Source organism: Dreissena polymorpha, chromosome 1, assembly GCF_020536995.1.
Source record: "Dreissena polymorpha isolate Duluth1 chromosome 1, UMN_Dpol_1.0, whole genome shotgun sequence".
Classification (NCBI taxonomy): domain Eukaryota; kingdom Metazoa; phylum Mollusca; class Bivalvia; order Myida; family Dreissenidae; genus Dreissena; species Dreissena polymorpha.
In genome coordinates this window covers 111218590-111240480 of record NC_068355.1, presented here as the reverse complement: position 1 = coordinate 111240480, position 21891 = coordinate 111218590, and the positions used below count along the sequence as shown (strand labels likewise).

At 34.1% G+C, this 21891-nt stretch overlaps 1 protein-coding gene across 1 annotated transcript in view; it reads right to left on the bottom strand.

The window, feature by feature from the left end:
• LOC127844445 (MAM and LDL-receptor class A domain-containing protein 1-like) overlaps positions 1-21891 on the bottom strand; it is a 146457-nt gene that overhangs the window by 65806 nt on the left and 58760 nt on the right. Inside the window, exons 66-79 of the mRNA XM_052374653.1 lie at positions 19286-19363; positions 16702-16845; positions 15603-15847; positions 14782-14890; positions 14243-14395; positions 13248-13504; positions 10670-10904; positions 9651-9785; positions 8829-9041; positions 8335-8412; positions 6790-6936; positions 1701-1861; positions 676-871; positions 203-346 (exon numbers count right to left, since the gene is read on the bottom strand). Coding sequence (XP_052230613.1) covers positions 203-346; positions 676-871; positions 1701-1861; positions 6790-6936; positions 8335-8412; positions 8829-9041; positions 9651-9785; positions 10670-10904; positions 13248-13504; positions 14243-14395; positions 14782-14890; positions 15603-15847; positions 16702-16845; positions 19286-19363 — 2295 coding nt within the window. The remainder of the gene's footprint in view (positions 1-202; positions 347-675; positions 872-1700; positions 1862-6789; positions 6937-8334; positions 8413-8828; positions 9042-9650; positions 9786-10669; positions 10905-13247; positions 13505-14242; positions 14396-14781; positions 14891-15602; positions 15848-16701; positions 16846-19285; positions 19364-21891) is intronic.

Below are 21891 nucleotides of genomic sequence, written 5' to 3'. Positions count from 1 at the left end.
TTATGTTTGTTTGCACAAAGAGCTGATAAGATATGGTTACTGCAGGTTTCAATGAATGTAACAAATATTATACATAAAAGTATTGCTGCCTGTAAGCTTGCAGTTCCAAGAAGTATTTCCAGAAACTTTCCTGTTTTATAGCTGTGTTTTTATGTTCATGCACATATAAAAATCAGCTCGCCTTTGTTCTTCATTGACTCACCCGTATTAGTGTTAGTTGTATGATCGTTAGTGGGTCCCGTCATGGCTGTAGGTGTGCTACCTGACCTCTGAACCCAGTCAAAGTCATCTGCGCGACTCTGCTTCCAGCCACATGGTCCATTGTCAAACGTGCAGGGTATGCCAGCTGGCAAGAAATTGAAAGTTAATTGGTAAAACAAAACACTCAGTCTTAGGAGTAAGCTTTTAAATGTTGATTCATTATGTTATTAAACTCTTATGAATTCGAATTAATAATGCATATCTTAAAAACAAAAGGCCCTATTAAGCCTCATTTAGCGAAGATACTAGTAACACTACTTCTTTATATCAAACAAATATTTTGTTAATGGTAAAAACAAAATGTCTGTTTAATCATATAAGCTCTAAAATTACTACAAGACCGTAATCTATACCTCTTTTACTCATCTCTATAACAATATAAACCACAAACAGTCAATAAAAAATGATGCAAACCACTGTAAGAGCAAGATCCTGGTAACACCCTGATGTCGTCAAGGGCGATATCTCCGCGGTAACCAGGCCCACCCACGCCCTCAAACACAATGTTGTATGTAGAGGCGGAGGCCGGGAGATCTGTCTGTCCTAGATTCCATTGGTTGCCTTGAGTCCCAACCCTCGTCCAAACCGCACTTCCAAGGTTGCTACCGACCTGCATCAATCAGAAGGATGTCAGAAAAACAATATGAGCCGTGCTCTGTGAAAAGGGGTTTAATGCATGTTTGTAAAGTGTTGCTCCAGAATAGCCTGTGCAGTCAGCGCAGGCTTATCAGGGACAACACTTTCTTTCTTAAATGGATATTTGCTAAGGAGATACTTTCTTTAAACAGAAAATATCATAAAAGCAGAGTGCACACAGTCTTTACACACATACATTAAACCTTTTTTTTATACAGGTGTGGCTCATATTTTTGTATTGTAATATATATTTCCCTTATTACTAACTGACCTCATTACCTGATTTTCATAGTAAATACCATAGCATCCTTTTTATTGCTTCATACATACAACTGTTCTCAGTTTATAGAAACTGTCATGCGGGACACAGTTTGGACAGATACCTTAATTTGTTTGTATTTGACCATACAAATATATTTATCAATAAAATAATAAATTTTCATGACAATTTGTGTTTGGGTTTATGATACGTGTACTTTTGACAAGTTATGGTAATCAATGACACTCACATGCAGTTTTGGGGACCTTATTACCATCATAAAAATCTATTTCGCATCTCTGATTATATAAGATTGTCAACCCTTTCCTACTCAGAGAATCTAGCAGTCTGTTCAGGTTTTATACTGTTTGCTGCCCACCAGCATCTTCGCATTGGAAATGAAGCCTTTAAAACTTGAACCTAGTAATAAAGATCATTCATATAAATTAATATTTTAAGGGACTTCAGACCTGAGTCAAAATGATATCAAAGCCAGGCAGGGTTAACCAATTTAATTTAAATCCTTACATCCACATTTTATTACCTGCTTGTATATGTTTAGGGCGTTGACATTTGGTCCATACATGTGGTAATAGAACTGGAGGCAGTAGGCAGTCTGAGTGGGCACAATGGCTGACACCAGGCGAGCCTTGCTGTTGGGCAGCCGTTGTGACGAGCTCTCCACATACATGTACCAACCGTTACCTGAACATATATGAGTATTGTTCTGCAAATAATGGGCTTAACCCTTTGCATGTTGGGAAATTTGTCTTCTGTTAAAATGTTGTCTGCTGCATTTCTAAAATTAGCATTTTCTTTGATTTTTTTTCAAAGAATACTATCAGAATAGCAAACAGTTGGGATCCTGATGAGACGCCACATTCTGTGGTGTCTCATCTGGATCCAAACTGTTTGCAAAGGCCTTCAAAAATTCGGGTCCAGCACTGAAAGAGTTAATGCATGTGTGTAAATTGTCATCCCAGATTAGCCTGTGCAGTCTGCAGTGGCTTATCAGGACAAAACTTTCTGCATTAATTTTTATTTATTATTTTTCTTCAAGGAAGTCTCTTTTAAACAGAAATCCAGTCAGCCAACAAAGGTCTGTCCCTAAATTGCACAGACAAATCTATGACAACACTTTACGCACATGCATTACATCCAGTTTTAAATGAAAGAGGTCTGTAAGAATGCGTTTTTATCTTTTTTTATTATCTATTTTTAGACCATGGGTGTGATTTTTTAACCACTCCAGGGGAGAACAAATACATCAGCCAACTAAAACAGGCTTCAACAAAACTGTGCTATTTTCTACAGATAAAGCCTGTTAGTGTTAAGAATAATTTGTGAAACTATTTTTGAGGACAAAACAAGGATATCTGTTAAAAGGAAGAGAAATCATCACCCTTTGTTTCTTTTTAAGGAAAAATAAGATTGCAAAGCTTTTATCAAACATGAAACCATCGGAGACGGGTGATACTCCCCAAAGATTTTTTTTGTCACAATATTGCACTATATATTCAGATAAAAGGAAACATCTTGAGGGCACAGTAGTTGGGGGGACAAGAATTTTTTTATAGACGAGTTAATTGTTATTGTTTACATTCGGGATTTTCCGCGCATGCGCACTGACTGGTTGGCAAAAACACTGGTTACAGTAACGTAAAACATGTATAAAGGGCTTTTGTTTAGTCAATAAATTGATAATAAATACGAAATAAACATTAAAACTCTTTAAAAAAAAAGTGCAAATATAGCATATTTAGTACCAAATAAATGTATATTCACAAGTAAAATTTCCTCTTCATAAAAATACGAAGTAGTTATTAGCATAGAGTAAACGTGATCGGAAGACTTAATACTGACAATTCCACAAAACAAAACAATAAATTAGCCGTATTCTTTCTGATAATAAGACTTGAATAAATTATATTTAAACACTAATAAAACATATTTTAATTGTATTATAATTTTAAGTGGTGTGGATAGTGTTTTATTTCATCAGCGATCAATAGAGTCAGAGGTGCATTTAATCAATTATAAAAAAAGCCCTAAAAAGCGGAATACAGTACTATTTTTAAATATTGTGGTAATTTTCTTTTACATTGAATGAATTTACGTTTCGTTTACATTGAATGAATATAAATTCAATTTACCATACAAACGGAAAAACCCTGCATATTAATTACCCAAATGTAACTGTCTTTGCATGTATATTGAAATCTCTATTAGTAATAAGGAGTGATAAAAATATAGCATTTTATGATAGATGCGTATATTTAATTTATCTAACGGCCCCTTTTGTGACTGCTTATGTTCATGATCGTGTTTCGGACCCTGCAGTAATGTACAATCTTTACACATAATAGCGGAGTTAACTTTTGCCGGTACCCGTTAAATACCTTAATTGCATAGCAGTAAAATTGCACAATATTTAAATGTATAGTTATTAAACAATGTATTATTAAGTTTAACTGGCTAATAAATATATACACTCGTTCCCGTTAATACATTTCCGACAAATGTCTTCATTTTTGTTAAAATATTTCATAAAAAATTAACTTATCAGTATTTTTAGCTTTAAAATGTGGCTTAAATGATTGCTCAATATGCCAAGAGATGACATAGAGGTATCGTGACTTATGTTTACTGACCAGACACTCGTCTGCAACATGTGGTTTATGCAGGGGTCCAAGTGTAGGTCCCTGGGTTTATGACACCATGTTTTCTTTGTAATTGTCTGGACAGTATCCGATCATAACGAGATAATCGGTTTGTGATAACAAAGGTGCAATTATACACCGGGATATAAATGCTGCAACAAAGAGTGCCAAAATTAGTGTGAACAATAAAATAAAACAATTACATTAAATAAAAGAATTTATTGAATGTGTAAGAAGGTAAGTTTTTCCAGACACATAAAGGTTCAAATCAGTTACCCTATGTCGCGTACATACAATTGACCTATTCGTTGTTTGTTTTTATCCTTATTTGTTTTCGTTCATTAAATTTAATTCATTCTAAAAGAATTTTAATTTCTGAGAAGTTTTTAACTAAAAATGGTCGCGATGAAGTGCCAAATAGAGAGATTTTTGTTTAACCACATACCGAGCTCTTAGATTGTGTTCCACTCCCGAGTTCGTTGTCAGTAAAAACAAATAATAATAAAAACAATAAAATCGTTCCAAAGATGCATTTCCTTGCATGCTAATGTTTTATTCAGACATAATTAGTAAAATTATATTCGATATTGTGCATGATTATCATTAAAAGATTTCGTCAACCTTCTCTATATGCGCTTATACAAATTGCACCTCTTTTGCCAACCAGTGGGCGGAGTCTAAACTTTGCAGGTGCGTGTGACGTCACGCGTTAACTCGTCTATAGAAAATTTCAAAGGGCCATAACTCTGTAAAAAATAATCCGACCAGAACCCCCTGATAATATGCACATCTCCTCTTGGTAGTGAAGCTTCCCATAAAGTTTCATTGAATTTTGGTCATTAGTTGCTGAGAAATAGCCCGGACAAAAATTGTGCACAGACAGACACACGGACGGACAGACGAAGCGGCGACCATATGCTCCCCCCAAAATATATTTTGGGGGAGCATAATTATACAAATTATGTGGAATTTTTAAACAGAGGAGTCATTTCAACCACAAAATATTAACATTAAAGTGCCTGCATACCCATGTGAAAAAAGGAAACCACCATGCAGTAAGATTCATCAATGTAAAACATTGTTTGTAAAAAATGTCATGGTAACATCTGCTTTAAATACCTTGTCTGCTTGAAAAGTACATGCATAATCCATTGAAATATTTGCCATCATCTCTCAGCAACTTAATAGATCCATACTGATTCCTCCATAACATTTTTTCAGCATAGCTGTATTAAGCCACCTTTTCACCTTACCTGACCTTTGTAAGTGTCCAATAAAATTCAAATAAAATTTCCTGCGGCTAGGTACAAATGAATACACTTCATTTATTCCATTGGCTGATTAGAGTATACCACCAGAACATTGGAAACATATCCGCGTCTTTGTAACACGGTTTTACTGCATAAAACAATTTAATGTCTAATGAAAAGGCTGAATAGATAGAACAGCTTTACACTCAATTCTCGACATCAATACAGTTTGTGCGTGCATCTTTTATTTTCAGAGGATTGTCAGCGCAAAAGCGTTTATACTTAAAGGCTATGTTCTCATATTAAGTACTTACTTCCATATTCCTGTCAACATGTTAACATGTAAAAGTATAAAGAGCAGTGGAAGAGAGGCCTCACTTTAATGCATTGCATTTCAACCCGCGAGGTATCGGGTCAATTCGCGGCAAGTGTGTGAATGTCAGAGTTTATATACAGGTCATCACCGGAGTTTGCGGCCAGTAAAATAATCGTTATATAATAAAGACGCTATCCATGAACTAGGTGACCTGGGATTTTCTTTAGACCAGAAATATGTTAAATGAAGATATTCAGCAATATAATTATGGTATGTCAATAATAGATTCTTAATGTGTTTTCAACAATACAATGATACATATTATATTTGATTAATTTAACAATAATTATTCCACCATATTGACTAATGTATTAAGCATGAGCGCGATGATTCTTGATACTATTAATAATCAAATCAAATAGCAATGCCCGACAAACCACTAAAACAGATTTGTTTCGAAGAACGCGCCTATAAATACGGATACTTCGCGTGTGGCAGGTTGACTCATATGTTTTAATTTCACTTCCATTCTTCTTTGGTTTTCTGTTTTGTATCTATAGGTTTATGACCAGCAATATGTAATAATGTAAAATAAGCCGCAAAAACTCAGCCTAACATCCCATACTGCGTGTGATGCAGCTAAGAACTGCACAGAAAAAGACATTCGCAATCCTTGATCTCATTCATTTAACTATCAACGCCATATATCTTTTTTAAAGATATTTCTTGTTTGACATAACCCTTGTATGTATTTCTTTTGACCTTTCAGTCAACGATAACCCATGAAAGTGCAAGCACTTATTTCAAATGGGGTCCTTTGTTTTTTTCTGAAGAGACAGCAAGCAGAAGAGACAGTATTGAGATACAAGGAATTCGGATGCGATACCCTAGCTCTTTGCGAATAGATCCCTTGGTTCTTTTACATGCTCAGTGTATAGCACCAATACACGCGAGAATTACCTGGGTATCATACCAGTACATCTCTAGTTGGGTGGGAAACGAAGCATTTCTTAAATTTTCCAGTGCCCCGGCCAGGAATTCAACCGGGAACCTCTGGAATGGTAGACCAGTGTGTTACCACTCGACTACCGCACCACCCTTGCAGCTAAACAAGAGAATTCTGGTTTCTTCAAACGATTTGTGAAAACTATAATTAATAGATGTGCAAAAATTGTCATGTCGGATAATCCTGTTCAGTCTTAACAGGCTAATCAGGGAGGACACTTCGCTTTTGAGAAATTATTTGTTTTAAGGAAGTCTTCCCAAACAAAAATCAAGTAGAGGTAAAAATTAAGCATCGTCCTGGCCCTGATTTATCCCTGACCAGGATAATCTTGGGCGACATTTCCTCAAGCCTTGTTTTCACAGAAAGAGGCTCATTACTCTGTAAACTAAGCAAGTGCTTACTGGTTCCCAGTGTGTGATCCACGATGGGTCCAGTCACCTGGGTACCAGTTGGACTCTGGGCTCGAGTCCAGTCAAAGTTATCGCTCCTGTCTTGAGTCCACGTGCACATTCCAGTCTCAAAACTGCAGTCGTAGGTGGACTGGGACACTGAAAAACAAGTTTAATATTTGTTGCATACTGTAAAATCATTTATATTTGTTGGCATGAACTTTTAATATAAAAAAAAGAAATGTTGGAGAAAACATAAATTCATGAAATTCAGAATTTAATAAAAAGAGGAACTTGCGTTGATCAATTTCTGGTGTTTTGGTGTTAAATTTGCGAATTGGTAAACAAAAGCTTATTCCCATGAAAAGTAATGATTTAACAGTATATGAACTAATAGTATTTATTAAATGATACATGTTCCATCTTCCTAAAGACAAACAATAACATGTAAGAATCACAGTAATTCTGTATTGGCTTATTAACAATATCTTTCTATTCGATAATATGGCTATAAGGCAACTTAGGATAACACCATAATCACAACTCTAAATGGTTGTTTATTAACCATTGTGTATTAAATTATATTTAGGGACCTGGGAAACTGCAAGATGTCTTCAGAAGTTATAGTATATATAAATTATATAACTCATTCATATCAATTAATCTGTTACAAGATAATCTATATATATTAACAGCAATTAAAAACTTGTTTATCTAGTTGGAGTCATAGAGGAAAAGTAATAATAACATTTTATTTATTAGCAGTTTCACTCAGTTACAGGTATTTTTATGATGGTATGATTTTGCTGGTAAAAAGCTTTAAAACCTTTCAAAAACATAAAAACTGGTGTAAATTTAAGGCAAAACAAGAATATAATGATTCATACAAAATGACACTCTCATCTTTAACAATGTTCATGAGAGATGTTAGATAGGGTACAAGCTTTTCCTCACAAAAATGCTCAACCTTCTTAGAAGCAAAATGAACAAGAAACTGTCGGAGACGGGTGATGCTCCCCAAAGGTTTTTTTTGTCACAATATTGCACTATATATTCAGATAAAAGGAAACGTCTTGATGGCACAGTAGTTGTGGGACAAGAACTTTTTTATAGAAAATTTCAAAGGGCCAATACTCTGAAAAATCATCCGACCAGAACCCGTTGATAATATGCACATCTCCTCTTGGTAGTGAAGCTCCGCATAAAGTTTCATTGAATTCTGGTCATTAGTTGCTTAGAAATAGCCCAGACAAAAATTGTGCACGGACAGACACACGGACGGACAGACGAAGCGGCGACTATATGCTCCCCCCAAAATAAATTTTGGGGGAGCATTAAAATGCATATATTTCACCAGAATAAAACCAAAACCAGAAGTACCTTGCAGGCTGTTGAAGTTTAATGCCGTAAGCTGCTTATCAGTAGTGCAGGGTAAGAATTGAAACCTTTTAAACTTGAAAAGTAATTTATTAATTTATTTTTGGAATGAACTACAAACACATCAAAGTGTGTATCTTAGGAGTTAAGGTTTAAGGGCTGATTCAGATTTAAACTTACCAAAAGGTGTTGGTGTGGGTGTAGAGGACGGACTTTGTGTTGTAGAAATGCTGCTTGGATTGGCACTAGCCGGCTGGTCTGAAAAGAAGGATGCCAGTGGAGATATTAGGACTGTTTTATGTAAGTCTTCATACAGGACTACTAGAACTGTTTAACAGAAGTCTTAACACGGGAATACAAGGTTTATGATATACAAAGTCTATGTCTATGTGAAATATCATATTAAATGCCTGGAGATGTGGCATAAACAATTTTTGGGACCAAAAAAGGATATTAACCTGTACAGCTATTTAGTTGATTTTAGTATCTCATTTTTCACACACAAATAAAGTGAAGTAAATTCTTAACAGAATAAATATTGTTAAAGTAGCTTTGAAACAATAAATAGTAATATGTAGGAAAAAAATATTTATAAAAAACCCACACAAATATATATGCCTTTACGTTTCTTATATCAATACAAATGTGCAAATAAAACCAAATATGTTACATACATCCGCAGTTAAAAAACAGCATTGTGAAGTCATCAATAGCAATATCGCCAAGGTAAGAAGAGCCTCTGATGCCCTCAAAGAAAATGGTGTAAAGGGAAGGAACTGGGCTGATGGGGAACTGTCCTTGCAGCCAGTTATTCCCCTTGTTTCCTTGTTGACTCCACAGGAGCTGAGGCTGAGTCGTAGTGGTGTTCAGATACACGTTTAGAGTGCCTATGAAATGTATGGTCATGTATTAAATGAAAAATAGACCAAGTATTATGAGCAAATAACTAACTTAATATACTCTAAATGTGTATGAATGAAATAAATACAAAATATTCATATGTCTGTTGTCATAGATTAAACATCCAAAATTACAATTAATTCACATATAAAAAAAAGTCCAAAAGCAATGCAGTTTCAGTGATAGCAAAGAAGTTAGTGGAAACAATATGCCAATCAAATTTTCTTTAATAAATAAAAATCAGGAAAAAATAAAAACCAGTACCTATTATATTAGAACCGCAGATATGTGTTACATAACTCATAAGGCTCGATCATTTGAACGCAACACAAGTCATCATAAGATGCCCCAAAAAATTCTTTATGAACCTTGCTCATAGAAAATGGGGGCACTTCCCACTTTGTCTGAATTTTCATTACAAAATAAAAAAATTAAACAACTAAATTACAATACAAGCCAAAAGTGTCTGCCCTGATTGGCCTGTGTGGAGTTCACAGGCTTATCTTGGACGACACTTTACACCTGCGCATTAATCCCAGTTTTCCCAGAACAAGGCTCAATTGCAGCTGCATCCATGCGACCTAATTGCAACATACCTATTGTGCTACCATACATGTGGTACCAGAAAGTGAAGCACTGTGGGGCTGTAGAGGGGTTGAATGTTTGACTGATGAGCCAAGCCTTGTTGCCAGGGACTCGAGGGGCGGACGTCTCGATGTACATGTAGTGACCTGGAGACATGGTTAAAGGGATCTTTTCACGCTTTGGTAAATTGACAAAATTGAAAAAAGTTGTTTCAGATTCGTAAGTTTTCGTTTTAGTTATGATATATGTGAGGAAACAGTAATACTGAACATTAACCATGCTCTAATATAGCCATTATATGCATCTTTTGACGATTTTAAAACCTAAAAATTATAAAGCGTTGCAACGCAAAACGATTGAATAATTTGGAGAGTTCTGTTTTTGTCGTTAAATTTTGTGAAACTACGAAGATTGCTTATATAAGGTATAAAATACGTCACGAATGTGTACTCGGCGGAATAGCTCAGTAGGCTAAAGCGTTTTTACTTCAGGACTCTGGCAGGACTCCAGGGGTCACTGGTTTCGAAACCTGCTCCGGGCAATGTTCTTTTCCTTTTTTAAATTTTTTTCTTGATTTTTTACTGGAGCTTTTACGATTCAATGTTTACATTTATCAATATAAAGCATTTAATGAATAAGTTAAAAAAATGCCAAAATCTGTGAAAAGGCCCCTTTAATAGACAGTTTAAGTTTAAGTCTATTCATTTATAATGTATGAGAAAGCAATTCACCAAATATTGATACAAGGTAACAAATCTTAAAATATATAAAAATGAAATATGACAAAATTCTTTTAAATATTATGTATATTTAATTTAGTATCAAATCACATTATTGCATATACAATGTATACAACAAAAAAAACATCAACAATCTTATTTATACAAATAAAGGACATCTTCCTTTTTTCAATCAAGAAACTTAATATGTTTGTTTCAATATTTGATTAAAAGAGTTATCTTCAAAATTAATACAATATAATGAGAATACATTTCTAGCTTTCCTAAGGCAGAGTAAACACATTATTTACCTAGGAATGATCCAATCGTGTGATCGCTACTCGGTCCTGTTCCAGTGGTATCAGTGGTTCCCGCCTTCCTCAGCCAATCAAAATCGTCGCCTGTTGGGGTGTTTGACCAGGAGCAGGTGTCTGTCTCGAAGGTGCATGACCCAGCTGACCCCGTACAGGCACCATCAACTATGCTCACATCATCAATGGCTATGTCACTTGTGTACCCGTTTCCACGGATTCCCTCAAACGCCAACTAAGAAAATAACAAGATATAAATTATTTGTTGTTTTTTGTGAGTTTTTTTATTTACAGCTCAGATCACTTTTATTAAAATGACACATTTTCCTATTTTATATGTTTGATGCTGTTTAGACATTTTTATTTTTGTTGAAATCTCCTATCCACATCTTGATTTTTTATCTTAAAAGCATGTCAAAACATATCCCATGGATAAAGGATACATAAAAATTTAAATGTATTTGTATATTTTGTTATGTATTTTAATATTTCATTATTTAATTGAGAGATGTAGGTTAAATTTTTTTTTAAAACACTGGATAGGCAATTGATAATATAAATAAAGATTTCCCTAAATTATACAGTAAAAACTCTCTTAATGATCACCTTTTAATTACAACAACTCGCTCAGACAACCAGCACTTTTCAGCCCCCATTTTTTCTTCTGTATTTCAATGGTCTTTACACTCTCTAATCTGACCAACCCATTATTCCACTATTACTGACCACTTTTATCAGTACCTATCCACGAAACTGCTCTAAATTGACACCCACCAAATAACCAATAATTTTCACACCTTACTTGATTTGGTGTTTTGATTCCATCGGTTTGTGTAAGAAGTCATTGTGACACAATTAATGACAACTGTTTTTGGCATTGACTGCGGGATATTAGTTTTTCACCCACTGTTATTCTTTTTAACCCTTGATTTTTTATTGATAATAAGCACATGTTATTGAGTTTTTGATGGGTAAATTGGTTATTGTTTGGTACACACTTTAAAGATTTAAGACTGCAAATAATTTAACAGTTAGGATAATTGAGTGAGATGGTTTTGTTCTTTTTGGATAATAAAACCGACATGTATACAATATCAGTATTCAAAATGGATAAGTGGAAACGGAAAGAGTTGTATTTAAAATAAATTATTAATTTAATCAAAGCGAGTAATAAGAAATCTTAATGGCATTTGGCTGATTTATTAGACATTGGAAAAACGCATGTGTGTTAAGATTTAAACTTTTCCGTCCTTCCAAAACATTATTTGCTTGACTCTGTCATTTGATAGCTGCACATCAATCTAGTTAAACACATTTTTATGCAGCTGATAACCTATTGACAACGTTTAGACAAAAAATTATATATGCTATTGAAACATTTGCACTAATAAGTTTAAACTGCGTTTTCAAAAAACTGCTGTCAGATTTAAAATGTCATCTGCAATTTTAACTTTTAGTTTCAGATAAAATATACTTCTGTTTTATTATAGATATGGAATCTTTAACATTTTAATGTGGCAGATTACAAAAAAGCATTGAAAAGTAGGTGGTTTAAGTTAAAAAAATACTTCTAAGCAAACAACAATTAAATTTCTTTTAAGTTTCTTTAAATATAGAGTAAAGGATAGAATCCTGATGAAAATTGTGTTTCACTTTTTTTATTGTTTTTATTGATTACTGTTATGTTACTGTTATCTTGCATGAAACAAGATTAAAGTTTGACAATTCACTATTTTTGTTATCTTGCCATCAAATTTCACGAAACTTCAGCATTAAAACCACCTTGCTATTACGACCACTTTCCAAAAGTCCCACAGCAAGGTTTCACTGTATAATGATATTTTAGTGTTTATTTCACATAATAACACTATTTAGGCAGAAATTTAGTAATTCAGAATTTAAAGTTAGGTTTTAACTTCTTCATGTTTTTCTAAATATGACACTATGCCCCCCCCCTCCCCCAAAACAGGGATTTGAACTAGTGACCCAATTTCATTAAGGGTCATCTACTGTCCAAGGCAAATGCATATAAGAAGTATCAAGCCCATCAGTAAATTCGTTGAGTATGTTACTGATCAGAAATGATTTTCACTCTTATTGTGACAAGGACCTTGACCAATTGACCTAGTGACCCCAATTTCAATTGGGGTTATCTATTGTTCAAGGCCAATTAACATGTGAAGTATCAAGGCAATCGATCAATTTGTTTATGAGTTATTGATCAGAAAACTATTTTCCCATTGTGACAGTGACCATTTCCTTTGACCTAGTGAACCCAATTGCAACAGGGGTCATCTACTGTCCAAGGCAAATGCACATGTGAAGTATCAAGCCAATTCCTCAATTTATTGACGAGTTATTGATCAGAAATTAACTGGTCTACAAACAGACAAACGAACAGACAGACAAACTGACCGACCAACAACCAGCAAAAAAATATACCCCCTCTTCTTCGAAGGGGGACATAATCCAAAGTGGTTTAATTATCAGTACATTTAATTTTTAAATATTGCCAACCAGCAAGTCATCACATGCCAGGTAGATACAGATGTCACAGTGACAACAAGCAAGCCCTCACCTGCCAGCTAGATACAGAGGTCACAGTGACCTGACCTTGGAGCCACTTGTTGCCATGGTTACCAGAGGTCGTGAGCACAGGGGAGCCCAGGGCTGACCCAACCTTGGTGTACACATTGAGCGTCCCCATGGTGGCCCCGTACATGCTATAGAAGAAGGTCACGCAAGCCCCATTGGTAGCTGTGTTGATGGGACTGAACAGTCTAGCTTTCTGGCCGGTCGTACGTGGGGCGGACGCTTCGATGTACATGTATGAGCCTGAGAGCAGGATGAGAAATATTTTTACATATCATGGCATTGCTATCTCATTTAACCCTTTACCTCTTAGATATGCACTTTGGGGCATTCATAGAACCTTTGAAAATCAAATTAAATTTAGGACCTTTTTCATAAGATTGGATCTTAAAACCTTTTTTTCCAACCCTAATATGTGCAGCTAACAGCATTAAACCTGAACAGACTGCATTTCAATTGAATGCTGTTCTTGTTTTGTGATGAATGCATATAGCCATTTTCACTATGCATCGTAGTGGTAAAGGGTTAACTCAAAATCATGATGTTGGCTCCATGAGAAGTTGCTGCTAGGGGATAGGATGGAAGCATCAGGCTAGAAATTACTTTAAGATGAGATATTGTTTTAAATCGCAATTAGAAATGGAAAGAAGCTGTTTTTATGTGCTATTTAACAAGAGGTACTTTATACATTTATTTGTGTAAGCTAGTTTTATGTTTGTGTAAATAATTATGCTATTCAGAGTTTCAGAACAAAAAAAGATCAATATACATGTAGTACAAATCAAGATTACTAAAATGAGTATTTATCCTGATTTAATTTTCCACATAGTTGTGCTCTCAATAACTTTAAGAAATTTCAATCAATGATATGACGATAGACTTTATTAAACAGCAGAAAATGAAAAGGTAATTATATTGTCTCCAATCTTTATAAGAAGGCAAGTGCACACACCGAAAAACAATGCCCATAATCATATTTACCCTGACTGGTTCCAAGTGTATGGTCGTTTGGAGGTCCAGTCTGCTGAGTTGTGGTGGGACCAGACTTTCTCGTCCAATCAAAATCATCCGTAGTGTCCTGAATGAATTGGCAGATGTTTGGATCCTCAAAAGTACAACCTCCACTCGTAGTACCTGCAGAAAAAACATCCATGATGTTTTTTTGTTGTTGTTGATTTTTTGTGTTGAATTCAAAAGTATTTGCCTTTTTAAAGTTGGTCAGTTAAATTACTTGGACTCTTTCAGGGTAAGCTTGTGTTTGAGAAGTGCTTGAGAAGTGCTAAAAGCATACACAGTTTGAGTATTATCTATTTTAAATAGTGAAATATAGATATTCAATTGCTGCAAACAATGCCGTAATGAATAAAAAGCCTGGTCTCAAGAAAAAGATCTACGATTTTTTAATCTATGCCTGCAACCAAAAAAAGAAACATCTGAGATAAAATATGGACCATAAATAATTTATGAAGAAATTTCAGATTAAAACATATTTGACATATTTCGTAATGAAGAATACAAACCTGTTGCTGTACATGTGCCATCAGTGAGAGAGATGTCGTCCAGTCCAATGTCACCTCTATAATCAGTACCCCTTACACCTTCGAACACGATGTTGTACTGAAAGCTCCCCTGATTAATAAGAACGATAGAACATGATTATTTACAATTTGCAATTAAAATACATTATTGATGGTTTTAAACAAATATATAAATGAAAAAAGAGGACCAATTTCCCTAAGGCGCTCACCTGAGACCCAAATAAAGTTATCTGTTCAGAGCGTGTTTAATTTCTCACTATAAAAATATAAGAAAAACTGCTATCCCACACCAACAGCTCTTTTTTGAACAAATGGAACTATTTGCTAACTTATGTGGCCAGGATATCAATAGAAGAACTGCTCTGACAAATTCTGATGATGATTGGGCAAAAATTAGCATTCACAAGGTTGCACAATAGATATATCAGGAAAACTGCACTGCACTCTTGCAGCCATGTTTTTCTATGGACTGGAACCGTTTTCAAAAGAATCCAAGGTATCAAAATAACATAAAAATCTTCTGGACAAGTAACATGAACTTTAAACAATAAATGTGACTTCTATAGTGTTGACAAATGACAACGCACAGCGAATGACAAAAAATGAACAAAAGGTGATCACAAATGCTCACCATGAGCATGTTGTGCTCAGGTGAGCTAATAACAGCTTTACTTCAAAAAATGGTATAGCAATTGCAAATCTCTCAGACTGCCAATTTCCTTATTTTGAAGTTATTTAAGTTATATTTTACAAAGACTTCAGACTAGTATCAAAAAAAAGAAACATGACAAACAAAGTAGAACCTGGATGTCGACATTAGCGTTGTACCACTGGTCACTGCGGGTCCCAGTACGTGTCCAGACGGGCGTACCCAGACCGGTTCCCACCATCTTGTACACGTTGAGAGTGTTCACATGGGTACCGTACATGTGATACCAGAAGTGGAGACACTTAGATGACGTGGATGTAATGGCGGCGCTCACGATTCTGGCAGTGTCGTTCAGCACTCTAGGACTCGAGGCCTCAATGTAGATGTAGTATCCAGAACCTGAAGGAAATTTATGCATGTGAGACTTGCTTTGGGAAAACAGGGCTTAAAGCATGTTTAGTCGTAGCAACATGATAAGAAATATATCCAGAGCCTAGTTGACATGAATGCATGCTAAGTAGCAGTAATGTGATAAGCATCTAACCCTTTAATGCTTTGAAACGCATTTTGATGTGTTTGCAGTCCATTAGAAATGTGATTTAATTAAAGACCTTTCTTGCTATATTCATGTTTGAAAGGCTTCATTACCAAGCCTAGGATACTGATGAGTAGCAAATAGCATAAAACCTTAACTGACTGCTAGTTACTCGCAGGCTGTTCTGGTTTTATGGTGGTTGCATATTGCCATTTTCGTTTTGTCTTTGAGCAGGAAAGGGTTAAAGGCAATAAGCGTTAGAAACAAAAATGTTTTCTTTGATCTGAAAAAAACACTCACATTGTAGTTATCAAAATTGCAAAACAATCAATGTGGAAAAGAAATTCATGAGGTATTTAATTTCAGAGGTAATTTTATGTTTGTATTTGCTAGTTTCGTTTTTGTCTCCAGATTTGTGGCTCTTAGTTTTAGATTTATAATTTAATTTTAAATATGATACAGCAAATGGAAACTAGATACAAATCTGTAATGCGATTGATGCAATACAAAAAAAAAGAAATGGGAACAAGATATTAATCTTTACTTCAATTGATACAAAACAAGAAAAATGACAAATGGGAACTAGATACTATTCTTTAGTGCAATTAATACAGTACCTGAAAAACACAAAATGGAACTAAATATAATTCTTTTCATTCTTTGATACAGTACCATATAAATTACAAATGGCCGGGACTGGGGAACAATTCAAACATACTTGTTCCGGTGGTGTGGTCAATAGAGGGTCCAGTAAGGAGGGTAGTGGTGCCGCCATGGTTACGAGTCCAGTCAAACTGGTCATCTTGAGCCTGCTGCCACGTGCAGAGGCCATTCTCAAAGTTACAGTCATACTGGGATGGAGCTATGATAGAATCAAACATAGTGATGTAGGATGAAACATTGATATGACAGACGTTCTAATAGTTAAAGTTAAACTATGATGGAGCTCTTAAAGAATGAAACAAGTCAGTGTGACGAACTCAATGGTACAGTCATCATAAGATAAAGCTGTGATGTGATGAAACTTATTAAAGGGGCCTTTTCACATTTTGCTAAATTGACATTCAATTAAAAAAATAAATTCAGATTCGCAAATTATTGTTGTAGTTATGATATTTGTGAGGAAACAGTAATACTGAACATTCACCATGCTCTAAAATATCCATTATATGCAACTTTTGACGTTTAAAAAAACCCTGAAAATTATAAAGCTTTGCAACGCAAAACAATTGAATAATTTGGAGAGAATTTTGTTGTTATTTTTTGTTATACTACGAGGATTGCTTATAAAAATTATAAGTACATTACTCTTTGTATGAGCACGGATGGCCGAGTGGTCCAAAAGATAGACTTTTACTCCAGGGCTCAGTGGTTCAAGCCCAGTTGAGGGTTTTTGTTTTTTTCTTTCTTTATTTTTTTTCTTGTTTTGGTACTAGACCTTTTTATTTCCAATGTTTACATTAATCAGTATAAAGCATTTAATGACAAACTTAAATACATGCCAAAATCTGTGAAAAGATCCCTTTAATGTGACATTCTCAGTTGTACATATATACAGAGATTGAGCTGAAAAAGGATAACAATTCATTCTTAACCTTGTTAAATATTGTAGATGAAGAAACATCTGATTCGGAAATTTAATGAAAAGAGAATAACATTTCATATAGTTGATAGGTTGATCTATATCTATGAGGTTAACACAAGTATGGTTACATCAACCAACTAACAAGTATTTTCTGGCACTCCAAAGATCTAACAAGAGCGCCGATGGCGCTGAAAGCATAGTTGCAAGATACAGGGAAGTTGCTGCTAAAGTAAATGTTAGGTCAAAATATACTAAATACTTTACTTATATGTTTCGATGTAAAAGCGACAACTTTGAGCGAAAATAAATACAACATTGTGCAAGCGAAAATAAATACAACATTTTGCACATAGAGACCCCCATAACCATACCTTTTCTTGACGGGCATTCTTAGCTGAATCGATTTAAGCAATAAAAAAGATATGTCATGTTCAAACCAAAAAAGAATTTGACTCAAATCAAAATCGACTGTTTTTGCGCCTTTTTTTTCGGCCGTTTTCTAGTGGATTGTTACCTTTTGCAGTGCCATTTTTTACTTTAATCTCCAACTTTGTCCTATTTCAGGGATTTAGTAGTGAACACCTATGCTGACCCTATCAATATCTCCAAACGATAAAACCAGAACAACAGTCTAAAGTGTATAACATGCCTTCGAGGAAAATATGATGATTTGTTTAGAGAGTACAGCCCTTCATGACTCGATTATTTAGTATATTGTAACCTTAACGATTGCTGACATCAGGAGTCGCCCCCCTTGTTACCAACTTGTTCTATTTTTAGAAACGGGAATTCCAAATAGTGACGATTGTGAATGGTTACAAAATGACATAACTATGAAAATAAATACGTAGAATTACATTATTTCACGCATACCATTATGCAACCATCCGTTTTCTTTTCCGACTTGATACATTTACAGCTTTCCATTTAATATTTTACAGACACAACACTCGTCCAGAATTCGCGCGAATCCATTAAATCCGATGCCACATTTAAACCGGTAGCTCTACTCGTAACGTTAATTTCTAGCTCAAAGTAAATCATTTTAACTTCAATTAACACATCTCTATTACTTTCAACTCTACTTCATCAAATCCATAGAAAGGCAGGTCAGAATCCATGTCATAAATCAGAAAACATTCATCGTACTCCGCCATTTTTTACACATTGTCAAAGAATAAAAGTGCTTTATGCCCCACTTCCTGCTGAGAATATGTTTTAATATCTATTTATAATTAACCGATGAAATGTTACATATCCTTAAACCAGGGCCTTATGAATTCAGTTATGTAAACATTTGACCTCTCACAGAACAGTAAACAACGGAAATAGAAATTAGGTGTGAGGTCACTATCAACAAGAACAGAATTGTTTTACGAACGAAATTTGTTTTAGTTTCTAAGGTTTTTTCACGTAAAACGGTCTTAGAAAAATTCACTAAAAACGGTGTCAGCAATATTCTTGGAAGAAAACGTTAGAAAAACGTTTCCAAAAAAAATTGTAAGAATTACCATATCCTTAATTATATAGATATTTCGTCTGATTTTTGATCAGGTAAGGCTTCATAATGGGCAACCGATCGATGTGGGTTTTCGAAATGTTGTATATACCTTAAGCATAGGTGCGTTGCACCTATGCTAAAAATGATAATGGGTACCAAATCAGTCCTAAACATACTTATTTTGAGTCAGTCCCCTGGTTCCCATTTGGTATTTACCTGAGGTGACTGGGGGTTGTGTTGAGCCAGGAGCCAGTGTGGAGAAGAAAACTCCATTCATAGCCTCTGTGGGCTGAGCTGAAATAGAGTATTTAACATCATTTACATTATTTGCTATAAACGTTTTCTTAAAATGCATTTCTCTAACAATTTCACTTATGATCAAATAATACAGCAAAACTTGCTATGTTATTTGTTTAAACCTAAAATAAATTGGTTCAGTAAACAGTTGTTATATCCAACTAAACTCATTTCATATAAAACAATAGTCAGCACATAATAAACAATAATAATTTCTCATCAAATAGTATTTTCTTATCAAACACAAACCATGCCTGTTGCATACCAAACTACATTATTAAATTCCATCTTGTAAGTCCAATTAATGAGAAAGAGGATAAAATAAAAAGAAGCTTCATAAATCCGTAACATTCTAGTAAATGCACTCTACACAGATTTACATGTATAGCACTCATACCAATGTTGACTTCTTGGCAACATATCAAATTCAGTTCTTTATTTTTCAATTGCCCATGCAAATTTTATATTATTACTTAAATAATCCATGTTCATCACGTCATCAGCATAGTAAAGACTGTATATTTAAGACAGCATAGTAAAGACTGTATATTTAAGACAGCATAGTAAAGACTGTATATTTAAGACAGCATAGTAAAGACTGTATATTTAAGACAGCATAGTAAAGACTGTATATTTAAGACAGCATAGTAAAGACTGTATATTTAAGACAGCATAGTAAAGACTGTATATTTAAGACAGCATAGTAAAGACTGTATATTTAAGACAGCATAGTAAAGACTGTATATTTAAGACAGCATAGTAAAGACTGTATATTTAAGACAGCATAGTAAAGACTGTATATTTAAGACAGCAAAGTAAAGACTGTTTATTTAAGACAGCATAGTAAAGACTGTATATTTAAGACAGCATAGTAAAGACTGTATATTTAAGACAGCATAGTAAAGACTGTATATTTAAGACAGCAAAGTAAAGACTGTTTATTTAAGACAGCATAGTAAAGACTGTATATTTAAGACAGCATAGTAAAGACTGTATATTTAAGACAGCATAGTAAAGACTGTATATTTAAGACAGCATAGTAAAGACTGTATATTTAAGACAGCATAGTAAAGACTGTATATTTAAGACAGCATAGTAAAGACTGTATATTCAAGACAGCATAGTAAAGACTGTATATTTAAGACAGCATAGTAAAGACTGTATATTTAAGACAGCATAGTAAAGACTGTATATTTAAGACAGCATAGTAAAGACTGTATATTTAAGACAGCATAGTAAAGACTGTATATTTAAGACAGCATAGTAAAGACTGTATATTTAAGACAGCATAGTAAAGACTGTATATTTAAGACAGCAAAGTAAAGACTGTTTATTTAAGACAGCATAATAAAGACTGTATATTTAAGACAGCATAGTAAAGACTGTATATTTAAGACAGCATAGTAAAGACTGTATATTTAAGACAGCATAGTAAAGACTGTATATTTAAGACAGCATAGTAAAGACTGTATATTTAAGACAGCATAGTAAAGACTGTATATTTAAGACAGCATAGTAAAGACTGTATATTTAAGACAGCATAGTAAAGACTGTATATTTAAGACAGCATAGTAAAGACTGTATATTTAAGACAGCATAGTAAAGACTGTTGTATTTAAGACAGCAGTGTAAAGACTGTTGTATTTAAGACAGCATTGTAAATAAAGACTGTGTATTCAAGACAGCAGAGTAAAGACTGTATATTAAAGACAGCATAGTAAAGACTGCATATTTAAGACAGCAAAGTAAAGACTGCATATTTAAGACAGCAAAGTTAAGACTGTATATTTAAGATGGCAAAGTAAAGACTGTATATTTATAACAGCATAGTAAAGACTGTATATTTAAGACAGCATAGTAAAGACTGTATATTTAAGACAGCATAGTAAAGACTGTATATTTAAGACAGCATAGTAAAGACTGTATATTTAAGACAGCATAGTAAAGACTGTATATTTAAGACAGCAAAGTAAAGACTGTATATTTAAGACAGCATAGTAAAGACTGTATATTTAAGACAGCATAGTAAAGACTGTATATTTAAGACAGCATAGTAAAGACTGTATATTTAAGACAGCATAGTAAAGACTGTATATTTAAGACAGCATAGTAAAGACTGTATATTTAAGACAGCATAGTAAAGACTGTATATTTAAGACAGCATAGTAAAGACTGTATATTTAAGACAGCAAAGTAAAGACTGTTTATTTAAGACAGCATAGTAAAGACTGTATATTTAAGACAGCATAGTAAAGACTGTATATTTAAGACAGCATAGTAAAGACTGTATATTTAAGACAGCATAGTAAAGACTGTATATTTAAGACAGCATAGTAAAGACTGTATATTTAAGACGGCATAGTAAAGACTGCATATTTAAGACAGCATAGTAAAGACTGTATATTTACGACAGCATAGTAAAGACTGTTTATTACAGACAGCATTGTAAAGACTGTATATTTAAGACAGCATAGTAAAGACTATATTTATGACAGCATAGTAAAGACTGTATATTTAAGACAGCA